The sequence below is a fragment of the Cyprinus carpio genome, chromosome B13 (assembly GCF_018340385.1).
Source record: "Cyprinus carpio isolate SPL01 chromosome B13, ASM1834038v1, whole genome shotgun sequence".
Lineage (NCBI taxonomy): Eukaryota > Metazoa > Chordata > Actinopteri > Cypriniformes > Cyprinidae > Cyprinus > Cyprinus carpio.
In genome coordinates, this window is record NC_056609.1 from 15,434,536 (window position 1) to 15,447,219 (window position 12,684).

Genomic DNA, 12,684 nt, shown 5'->3' on the forward strand with positions numbered 1-12,684 from the left:
TCAAAAGGTTTGGGTCAGTAAGAAATAAATACTTTTGTTCAGCAAGGATGCATTAAATTGATCAAAAGTGCCTGCAGATATTTATTATAATACAAAATCTTTTTATTCCAAATAAATTCTGTTCTTTGAAGTTTCTATTCATCAGAGAAACCATTTCCACAAAAATATTAAGCAGCATATTTTGTCCACACATTATTGGTACAGTAAAACAGTACTATTTCACAATATTATACTGTATAATATTATAGGACAATGTATTTATAAACAATGTAATTATGAATAAAGCAATCTAAGTAATGGGCACTTTTATTTTTAATGTTTATTGCAGAATTACACAAATAATAGTTTTAAATTGTATTTAGTCATCTCCATTGACCATCTTAGAAAAAGAAAATGTACTTTTTTTTGTAATGTATTTTATGGAAAGTTCCTGCCATCTGTTGGTCCTTTTGTGTGTGTGTGTGTGTGTGTGTTTTAAATACTGTTGCTGGTCTATAATCAGTTCATAATATTCTGTCAGTGCTCATTATGATATAAAAGTTTTATGCTGATCCAATATCAGGACACTTATACACCTGTTAATGTTTCATTTACCGTTTATATCATTCAGTTTATCGCTTCGGCTTTCTGAATCTCTCTCTTTCTCTGACAGTCCATCACATCATGGACCCGACCGCACAGTGAGAAAGCAGCACTTAGCCCAATTGGGTTTTAGAGATGGTCACTGAACAACACATCATTTATTTATCTCTTCAGTAATGGGATAAAAAGAAAGAAAACGAGAGAGCGCGCAAAAGGAGGAGCATGCCACTCAAAGCCATTTCTCTTTCTAGAAGCCTTTATCGTTTGCATCAGATCCCAGCTATCAGTGGATTTGTGTTTATTCCACTTCAGACTTGATTTATAATGCAGTGGATGAAGTGTATGCGGAAGGTACAGCGAATGATAAAAACAAGAAGTTTTATAACACATACTCACAGTGTTTCGTTTATGTGTGTGTTTGTTTTCTCAGCAGTCATTGCATGCCAACAGTCGTTGTATGGCCGTCTCTCACGCTCAGATTAACTGTTCTGTAGGGAGCCGTGGCAGGGCTGAATATTAAATGTCCTGCATTAATTCTATTAGGTAATAAAAACATCTGCTGCCGTAAACCACACGCACATCACTCACAGCAGGCACCGTTCACTCTTTCAGAGGGATGTTTATTTGATCACACTTCTCAGAAAAGCTTTAATCCACCAGTGATCCTACACCCACATCCATTTGTATATCATGAAAACATCATCACTTAAAGTCTGAAACCTGTGTGTGTGTGGCTGTGTGACTGCTAGTATAGTGTGGTGGTGATGGTTTTTTAGATGAATGTTTGATACTTCAAGATTGAAGCTGATGTCATTTTTTGAGAATCATGCTTTGGGGCTGTCAGAAGGATTGAATGCTTTCTGGGTAGAAGATCCACATGCATTCACTAACTCGTGAACTCATAGAGATTGTGGCTGGACCTTCTGAAGGCCTGTGAATGGAACATACATAATGCCCTCGGACATTCATACTTGCTTCATCTTTTATTATATTTTGTCAAATTTCTTTAGTGTGAGGTCTGGCTAATTTCTGAGGAGTAGCACACACTTGGCACAGTGTGATCTTGGACCGAGGATATGTTATGTGTAAGAGCAGTGTGTGTTTATGTGAGACTGATCTGACCCAGCAGGAGTGCCTGCATTGAGTTCATGATTTGAATTCCTACTAGCAGAGCCCTGCTGCTGCAGATGACTGTGTGTTCGAGTCCACGTGTGCATTCTTTTTTACTAGGGTATTATCTGGCGTCATGTAGGCAACTCTTTTTTTTTTTTTTTTTTTTTTTTTTTTTTTTAATCAATCACTCTCTTAATTAAGTATACATGGCATCAGAAACCAACAGCCCTGCAACCGTCCTGCATTAAAAGCCCTGCCCTTTCTCTATCCTAAATGGTTATGTGTAACATTATTATTTATGGGCCGAGAATAACTGTATATTTATATTATGTGTTTATGCTGCTGAAGCAGTTTGTGTGTGTCCGTTTGACCTCCCTCTCATAAAGCTCTCTAAAGGTTTCCCAAAGAGGCCATGACCTTGTATCCTTTTAGAGATTGATGCTCATTATTCCAGGATGGGCAGTTATATTAATCTCAGCCGCTTCCTTTATAAAGTGGACATCTTTACTTCATCCCCATTACATGTTGGCACAGTCATTAACTGCTGTCATTACTATGCTAAGTACAGGGCAGTAGGCTTGATATTGATTATATGTCACTGAACAGTTGCATTGGCCAAATTACAGGTTACACCTGGGATACATATCCGTCTCAGGGTTATTTGATCACATCACTCTTTTCCATGTAATGAAAGTGAAAAGAGCCTGTCAAGCTCCAAAATGAGCAAAAAGCAGTAAACATGAAAGTGATCCATATGAGTTGTGCACTCAATTCCAAGTCTGCTGAAGCTGAACAATAGCTTTGTGTGACAAAGTTTACACTAAAGTTCACAAATTCGGGGGTCAGAAAGATTATTGTTTGTTTGTTTGTTTTTGTAAGAAGTTGACCGAAAAGTGATGGTAAATACGTTTATAATGTTACAAAAGATTTCTGTTTCAAACTACTGCTGTAATTTAGATTTCTGAAAAACTATCATGGTTTCCACAAAAATATTAAGTTTTTTTTTTTTTTTTTAACATTGATAGTTATAAGAAATGTTTCTTAAGCAGCAAATCAGCATATTAGAATGATTTCTGAAGAATCATGTGACACTGAAGACTGGAGTAATGATGCTGAAAATTCAGCATCTTAAGAATAAATGATGTTTTAAATTATATTCAAATTAAAACACTTGTAATATTATTTCAAATTATTATTTTTTTGTTCAGTTTTGATCAAACAAACTTCTTTCAAAAACAAACAAACAAAAAAATATCTTACATGCCCCAAACTTTTGAGCATTAATGCATGCAGTTCTTCAGTGATATCTTCAGTGATAATGTTTGTTTGTGTTTTGACAATTGTGGAGGTGCAGGGGTTAAATGTGCTGAACTGTTCTTTCTGTGTTTGATTCTCAGATCATCAGAAGCTAGAAAGAGAGGCCAGGATCTGCCGCCTGCTTAAACATCCCAACATAGGTGAGTCTCAACAACTTGCTTGTGCTCAATATACTCATGCAGGGGGTGCAGATTCGTGTCCGGCATGCAACATGCCTCTTCTCCCTTCAGTAATTAAGAACAATAGTGTGTGTGTCTATACACAGTGAGATATACTGTACAAACATGCTAGTCACAGTCAAGCCAAGATTATTTGCATGGCATGAGAAAGGTTGTGGCTGACAAGACTGATCACACAGACAAAATCTCCAGCTCATGCAAAATCATGGAAATAGCACATGCATCATCCCTTCAGGCTCCCTTCTGTGTGTGAGAACAACACGGTGCTGTGGACAACAGTAAAATGTAAGTGGCTAAAATGTTTCAGGATGGTGACATTGGGCACTGAGGGTAATTAGATAATCACAAGTATTTGTGAAGTAAACATTATGAAGTATTTGGGGATTTTGAAGACTTGAAGGAAAACAACAGGAATAAAACAAATGATTGGTACAGTTCAAGAAAATCTCCTTTAACTGTGTTTACATGACATATACCACAAGCTAATCTAACAGGGATAATTCATCCAGAAGTGGCAATTTGTCATCATTTACTTTCCCTCACAAAATGGTGTTAGGCACAATGTTCAGTTTACTATAAACTGAAAGGCTCCAAAAAAGGCAGAGATACAACACATGACTTTGGCCATTCAAGTCTTCATACTATAGCTTTATGTGAGTAGCCACAATCGTTCATGTGACACAATCTCCTGTGGCGTTTGGTATCAGTGACATCTAATTTCCAACAAACGCATCTAAAACAACAAGAATAAATACAGCTGTAAGTCAAATCTAGTTTTTTGATACTTTAAAGTTGCTTTTTCATTCTTGGCAGCATAAATCATTTGTTTCTTGTAATGCAAACAGAAGCTAAGACATTCTGCTTGACGTCTCCTTTTTTGCAGCCTTGTTTTTCCTCTTTCTAGGAAGTGTTTGTCCTTTCCCACCCTCATACTCTCTTGTCTCTCCTCCCTCACTTTTTTTCTTTCTCATGTATCCCCTCCCTTCCATTCCCAGCGGCCTAAATCTGTCTTTCGTACCTTTTTATTGTCTAGCCTTGAACGGCCCTTTCTTCCTCCCTCCCTCTCTCTCTCTCTCTCAGGTTGTCATGTTTTCTGCATGGACTGCCAATAAACTCCTAACAAAAAGAGCAATCAAGTGTGTGTGTGTATGAGAGAGAGAGCATTCTTAAGGAGCACATCGCCCATGGCGACAAAGACTCAAGCTAACACACTTGTCCTTTTCCTCTCCTTTTGTCTTGGACATACATTTACTCAATACATACAGGGTAACTTACAGCCTTTGAACAGTTATCAATAGTGGGGTTTGTTGTCAACAAACCCTCTTTCATAAAACCAGCAGATATGAACGCATGAGTGCCGTCGGCCCACAGACACACAACAAGAGCAGATAGAATGACATAAGCCTGTCACACACATAACCCACATGCATCTACATACATTCTTCTTGCTATCTCACCCAGAGCTATGTCTTCAGGCATACAGTTTTGGTGTGACTGTGTTAGAAAGGAACAATGCATCCCTGTGGAGCTCTTCAGTACAGTGTGAAAGCCCACACCCAGCACTGGTGTTTTTTGGCAGAGTTTCTTTTTCCGCTAAGCAAAAAAAAGGATTATAAAATGCTCCACTGTTCACCAAGGCTAATTAACACTTGCTGAACAAAAGTATTCATTTCTTAAAAAAAAAAAAAAAAACACTTTTGAATGGTATTGTGTATATATTTTACATTTGTTATTTATTTTGTATATGCATATATTTTAGAGACATTCACAGCTACACTACTGCAAAACACACACATTCTTGCGACGCGGTTAGTATTATTCCTTTTTCCCATTTAAGTGCTATACCAGTAAAGTATAGCACTAGTTCAAGTCAAAAACATTAGGGCAACAAGTTCAGAGAGTATCATCTTCATCGGAGTACAACATGAATGGGCTCTATCCACAGCTTTCTGTTAAAATCTCTCTCCCTTCAAACACTGTTCACAGCACCTTCAGTCTGAATTGTGTTAAAACACAGTCCTCCTGTCAGAACGCGTGTGTTTGTGTCAGCGCTGCGGGTGATCCTGGGTGGTTGTGGAGATAATATAATTCTGTTTTACCCTCTCTGCCCTCCTCTAGCACAGCCACCTCCCTCACATGGCTGAGATTAATGCACGCTGTCATTTACACAGACCCACACACAATGAGAGCGAGCCGAGGGTCTCTTAATGGCTGCGTGAGTGAGATCTGGCAGGTGCACTGTTTCAAATCTGTAACTACCGATGACAAATTCATTACCTTCAATCAGGATAACAAATGTTCCTTGCCTTACTTGCAATGCCATCGCTCCCTCAGTAATGCAAAGAGGAACGAATGATGTCAGCTGTGATTCTTTTTTATTTATAGTGGGCATGAAGTTCAAATGTATTTATTTTCACAGCTCGGCCTTATTGTGCAAAATTTTTATTTTGAATTCAATATTATAGAGACAATGGGGGCTTTCGATTCAAGAAGGACCACTGTCCTGTGCTGAGTTTTATTTGTGTAGCATTTGGAAAGGCGTTTTCAGATGGGTCAGTTATGAGGTTCATTTCAGCTAGGATGCTGCCTTAAAAGGCATTAGGCAGCAAGGATGGGATTTGAAAAAGAACTAATGAGGATGACTTCATGGGCAGGTCAAGAAAAGGAGAAAAGCGCCTTCTGTTCATCCTGCTTATGTTGTTTCTCTCTTACCTCATTCTCTCTTTCTGTTTTCCCTCAACAGTGCGTCTCCATGACAGTATCGCAGAAGAAGGCTTTCATTACCTGGTCTTTGACCTGTAAGTATCTGAGTCAGACACTGATCTTCCATCTTACTTCTGTGTAAAACAGCACTGATGCCTGTATACTCACACTTTCCACTTCCTTTCAGCCTTGTTCGGCAGTAATTAACTGTTAATTAACTGTGTTAATTACAGGAAAATGTAATTGAAGTATGACAATTTAACTTTATTCTCTAGCCAGTAGGCCCATTTCTCTGTACCATAAAAAGCCTAGAATACTTTTATTTCTGAACTCCTTTGCTTAAGTTATGTTGACATCATGTTAAACGATTATCAGTGTTGTTGAGGTGTAGACTCCTCTGCGTAACTGCAGTGTGTGTGAGAGCAAGACATACATGTAAGTGTATGTGTGTAGACTGTGACTGTATGGCCCTCTCTCGGGGCTCTTGTATCATTAGGACTCTGATAGCGCTCACCCAACACTCAAGTGCCGGCCCGTGGTGATAAAACTCTCCATTAGCCATATACTCCTCTACAGGCCTCGTGCTCTTTATAGTTTATAGCTGACTGGAACCGCTGTGGGTTCTCCATACTTGAGCTGTTGATAAAGCCTGTATTTCTTCTTGTAGCGTGACTGGTGGAGAATTGTTTGAAGACATCGTCGCAAGAGAATATTACAGTGAAGCAGATGCAAGGTAAGTTTAAAAATTAGCCTAAAATTATATCAGTGTTTAGTTGACACTTATATATAATATACACTACTGGGGGTCAGTTTGGGATCACTGAGTTAGAAATAAATTTATGCTTTTATTTAGCAAGGATGCATTAAATTGATCAAAAGTGACAGTAAAGACATTTGTGTGTTTCAAAGAACACAAAAAAAAAACGTATCACAATTTCCACAAAACTACTGTATTAAGCAGCACAACTGTTTTCAACATTGATAATAATAAGAAATGTTTCTTGAGTACCAAATCAGCATATTAAAATGATTTGTATAAATCATATATGTAATGTGTGTGTGTGTGTGTGTGTGTGTGTGTGTGTGTGTGTGTGTGTGTGTGTGTGTGTGTGTGTGTGTGTATCTTATTTACTAGTATTTATTATTTTTAGTAATGAAATGTTTTTTTTTATTTTTCATGCACTGCTTATATTTATTATATATATATATATATAAATACACACAGATGCATGTATATATTTAAGAAAAAGTGTTATGTATTAAAAATATTTATATATAATACATTATATAAATATATACATAAATATTTTCAAAATATATACTGTATGTGTGTGTATTTATATATACATAATAAATGTACACCGTATATATATATGATTAATAATTTGACAGCACTAATATACACATACAGTACAGGTCAAAAGTTTGGAAACATTACTATTTTTAATGTTTTTGAAAGAAGTTTCTTCTGCTCATCAAGCCTGCATTTATTTGATCAAAAATACAGAAAAAAATTTAATATTGTGATATATTTAAAATAATTGTTTTTACATTTATTATACTTTAAACTATCATTTATTTCTGTGATGCAAAGCTGAATTTTTAGGATCATTATCACATGATCCTTTAGAAATCATTCTAATATGATGATTCATTATCAAAGTTGGAAACAGTTCTGCTGCTTAATATTTTTTCACAACATGTGATACTTTTTTAGGATACTTTGATGAATAAAAAGTAAAAAAAAAGAAGCTATGTTTTTAAAATATAAATATTTTGTAATAACAATATACACTACTGGTCAGTAATTTGGGGTCAGTAATTTTTTTTCTTTCATTTTTTTAGAAAAAATCAATACTTTTATTCAGCAAGGATGTGTTAAATTGATCTAAAAAGTGATAGTAAAGAAAATATATTATTAGAAATATATATTATTCGATTTTTTTTTATTTTAAATAAATGCAGTTCTTTTTAACCTTTTATTCATCAAATATATTAGACAGCAGAACTGTTTCCAACACTCATAATAAATCAGAATATTAGAATGATTTCTAAATGATCATGTGATAGACTGGATGTTACATGTGACACTGAAGGCTGGAGTAATGATGCTGAAAATTCAGCTTTGCATCACAGGAATAAATTATTTTTTAAAGTATATTCAAATAGAAAACTATTATTTTAAGTTGTAATAATATTTCACAATATTACTGTATTTTTTTCAAATAAATGCAGGCTTATTTTTGATCAAATAAATGCAGGCTTGATGAGCAGAAGAAACTTCTTTCAAAAACATTAAAAATAGTAATGTTTCCAAACATTTGACCTATACTATATATATGTATGTATGTATATATATATATATATATAGATATATATATATATATATATATATATATATACACACACACACACACACTATGGTACATCAATCTCATATTTTTTCTCTAGTCGAAGTACCATTATAATACTTTCTGCAGCCATCACTGTACTGCTTTTGTAAGGCCTCAAGAAGAAAAATTGTTCTGTCTCTAACGCTGCCCTTTGCTCCCAGACAGCAAGACAATCATTAAATGCCAGGGTTACGCAACTAATTATTAAACATGATATTTTTATTTCAAATAATGTCAAGCTATGTAAATACTCTCAGTGCTTTAACAGGGATGGTAGCTGGCCTGCAATGTGGTGTTATTTTTAACCTGCTGCCGGGATAGGCATCCCCTTAAATTAAAGCTGACTGTCTGCACTTCAGTCCATTTCCACTTCATATTCAGCACTAAGCCGAAACAACAAAATTAGTGTCATTTTGCGATTTACTTTTGGAAGAAACTCTCCAGACTTACAGCATGAAGGCTGCTTCTGAGAGTTTGCATCAAGGGAGAACAGAGAGAGTTTTTACTGGAAAGTGCCTCCGTAATGGGATGGAATGGAATGCAGTCCACAGATTTTGCCAAATTTGGACACAAGAAATGCCTTCCTCGCCATCCTTCCTCAAGAGAGCTTTAGGGAATATCTAATGGGGCACTTTCTTTACTCGACCGCCGTTGCTTGGCTTTCTGCAAGCTCTCTCTTTTTGCTCTCTCTTTACATAAACTGAAATATTCAGAAATGTGTTATTTTTCAAGTATTCTACCAAACAAACAAAAGAACCTTCAGAGAGATGTCATCCCCACCCAACTCGCCCTCTGTCCTCAGGTCACGACCTTTTGAACAGGTTTCAGAGCTCTGTAATGAGCTGATCCACTCGCTGCATTTATAAGCATTCCTGCTCCACCGGTGCTTGTTATTTCTGTCCTCTCACTGTCTATGGAAAGACCTCTACAGTGCAAGTCTGTCAGAGCAACAAATGCACATCTATATTGTATTGCTGGGATAAATATATACACTATTGTTCAAAAGTAAGGGTTGGTAAGATTTTTCTCTTTTGTTCTCACCAAGGCTGCACTTATTTGATCACAAATACAGTAAAACAGTAATATTGTGATATTATTACAATTTTAAAATGAACTGTTTCTGTTTTAAGTGAACACACACAAACATTCAGCTTCAGGAAATTTGTTTTGGCATTTGGATGACATGGTAAATGTATTTTCATTCCTATCCTGGAAAGCTTCTCTGGCAGCTTTGAGAACGACAAAACAAACCAGAGTATTTCTCTGTTTGTGCAAAGCTCAGTCTGTCTGCACAGGCCAGATTCTGCAGCTGGATTTCTTGCGCCCAGTCTTCTATCTGGAGTTAGATCCTTGTACTAATGCCTGGGTTTCTCTCCCTAATCCAACCCTCTTTTCCTCCTCCCCGCTTTCTGTTTCTCCCTGTCTCTGTTTCTCAGTCATTGCATCAATCAGATCCTGGAAAGCGTCAGCCACATCCACCAGCATGACATTGTGCACAGGGACCTCAAGGTGAGTCATGCCGTCACTGTGGCAACGTGCCAATACGGGAGCTTGCGTCATCCAAACCCTCCTCCTCTTGGCAACTCTGTGGCGTCATTTGCACACACTCGGACTCGTGCTTGCAACATTAAACGCTGTGTGGACATGTATGTCATTTGATTGTGTTATTTCTTTCTCTTGACATCAGAGCACGGCCGATTAGCTGTGGCCAATCCCGAGGGGTCATTTGATAACAAGCACAATGCAGAAAGCCAACAAAGGAGCATTTAATGGATAATGGAGAGATTTGTTTTTTTTTAAATGGCATTATTCAATCTGAACCTCATATTGTATTACTGTTTCCTCTTCGCTCGTCAGACTTTACAATGATTTCTTTTACTATATCTATAAGAAGATGTGGGGATACAGAGTCTGTTTAGAAGGTGAAATTGTGTGCGTGTTTGTGTGCAAGTGTTTTTTTCTTACAATAATAACTGATGAAATAAATAATAGATTGGTGGCATGTGGTGGACAAAAATGTGTCGAACCCCGAACCATTGCTTTCCATATTAGTTCACCTCTTTAAAAGTAAAGGCAGACAGAGGAGTACTGGAGGCAGGCCGGTTGCTATGGAAACCTAGATGATGTCATGGTGGCTGCAAAATCATGGCATGATGGTGAGCGTGTTGTTTTACCTCCTCTGATTCATCAGAGGGAAAGAGACGGATCTCTTGAAAACAGACAGACAAGGATGAAAAGGAAATGTTATGACAGTCACAGGAATAGTCGAGCCAGGAGCTAGACAGAGAAAGAGTGTTTAGGAGGGAAGAGACAGACAGTCCTTCCCTAGGGTTGCAGGACAGGGGCACTGCGGGGGACAGAGGGGCTGGATTTGATTGAAGATGTAAGAATGAAGTTGACAGATAAAATGTATCATTGTGTTGTTATCGTTTACTAAAATTGAAACTATTAAAAACGTATTTTCAGTAATTGATTTAAGAAATGAGATTTTATAAATTAGATTTATAAATTGTATACATTATTTTATAAAATAAATAAAAAATATAAAACCTACTGTAATTAATAATTACTAAATTCTATTATATTATATACTGTAAACAATACTAAAATAACACTACTAAAATTAATGTGCCCATTAATTTAAGCAAAAAAAATAATAATAATCTTAATGATTTGCAGTTTGTTTTATTGTTGATCGTTTTTGTTGATACTAGGATATGATGCCTAGCATTTTTCAGTGTTTTTATTTCTCAAAATAAATTCAAAACCATTTTAAAACATTTGAGTGCATCTCAGTATGGTGTATCTGCTGCAAGAGTTACCAATCTTGTTTTGGCTTGTCTTATGAATATTCATTAGTTTACATCATTCGCCAGTCCAGGAAGGTAATCTAGCTATAAACGTGTTGGGGCAGTTGTTGCAGGATGACTGTGCAGTGTCTGGGTCAGGGCTGTGCCTGCAGCATTCAGAGGCAGTGGGGTGTGCAGGACAGCGGGGCAAGAGAGCAGCTCACCCCTGCTCTCGAAGCATGAGATAACAAGCCCTCCTCTCTGTCTCTTCATGAATTATGCAGCTCAGAGCAATGAGCGTGCTGTCACAGCTATCCATCCGCTTTACACACACACACACACACACACACACACACACACACACACACACACACACACACACACACACACCAGTAAGATATAGACACCAAATGCAATCTCTCTCTTTTTCTTTCACACACATTACAAGCATGCGCACATTTGTCTCTCTCACTTGATGCACACTGTAGTTCAAGTCCGGATCTCAGTATTCCTGCAATGTGATGATGAAAGACTCTCCTCATAGAACATGCTGGATACGTTTACGTCCTTTTATGCAGATCACAGCTGATTAAACTCCCCGTCAGTAGGCTTGATAACCTTTAGCATAATCATGCACAGACTAAATGAGCAGCCATATGGGATTGAATTCCTGTGGATTGCACTTCATGATTCTTTTGGCTCGTGCTACTGGATATTTTATTTTCCCTGTTTTTATATTTGAATTACCTTTTTCTGTCATCTAATGCTTATTTAAAGTTGATCTTTAATCATAAAGTGATGCCTTAATAAACTTGTAGCATTCAAAACAAGCTCTGTTAGTTTTTATTAAATTTAGGTGAAATAGTATAAAATAATGTAGCTGTGGTAACATTAACAGTTGTCTGTGAAAAAAAAATGTAAGTGAAAATATAAAAATAAAAGCTAATCCAAAATGTTCTACTGTATATTAGTATATAAATAATACTTGTAGCATTCAAAACAAGTTGTTTTAATTTTAATCCAGTCACTTCAGTGGGAATCTGTGTGATTAGGAATTTTGCGTGAGGGTGAAAAATTTCTTACTATTAGATTTTGGAACAGGTTCCAATTTATCATGTAACTCTGCGTTGACCAGCTGAAAGCTGCTTCTGTATGAGCTGTTACATACATCACTGCACTATTGACAATAGTCAGTAGACCTTTTTTGCCCTGTGAAAACACTGCAGCTTTGTTTTAATGTTAAAATCACAATATCTCCTCCCTCATTTTATATATTTCTCACTATTCCTACTTTCTTCTCTCCTACCCTTTTCTCTGTCATGTGTCCTCCTGTAGCCAGAGAACCTGCTGTTGGCCAGTAAGATGAAGGGGGCGGCAGTGAAGTTGGCTGATTTTGGCCTTGCCATCGAGGTGCAGGGAGATCAGCAGGCCTGGTTCGGTAAGACTCCTCTGTTTTTCCTTCAACTGGTAGCCTCATCTGTTAAAGGGATTTGGCTTCAAGCCCATTCTAGTTCATCCTGATGCAAGATTGAGTTGAATTAAATTCAAATTCAGGCAAAATTAATTTCTCTGTTTTTTCAAACAAATATTCAGTGCCCTGAAAATGCA

The 12,684-nt window shown here is 36.8% G+C and overlaps 1 protein-coding gene across 48 annotated transcripts in view; it reads left to right on the forward strand.

Annotated features, from left to right (window-relative positions):
- Positions 1-12,684, forward strand: part of camk2g2 (calcium/calmodulin-dependent protein kinase (CaM kinase) II gamma 2) — a 57,523-nt gene that overhangs the window by 24,400 nt on the left and 20,439 nt on the right. For all 48 annotated transcript variants that reach the window (XM_042736755.1, XM_042736785.1, XM_042736786.1 and 45 more), the window contains exons 3-7: positions 3,093-3,152; positions 5,935-5,989; positions 6,562-6,627; positions 9,724-9,796; positions 12,412-12,514. In XM_042736755.1, the coding sequence (XP_042592689.1) occupies positions 3,093-3,152; positions 5,935-5,989; positions 6,562-6,627; positions 9,724-9,796; positions 12,412-12,514 (357 nt within the window). The remainder of the gene's footprint in view (positions 1-3,092; positions 3,153-5,934; positions 5,990-6,561; positions 6,628-9,723; positions 9,797-12,411; positions 12,515-12,684) is intronic.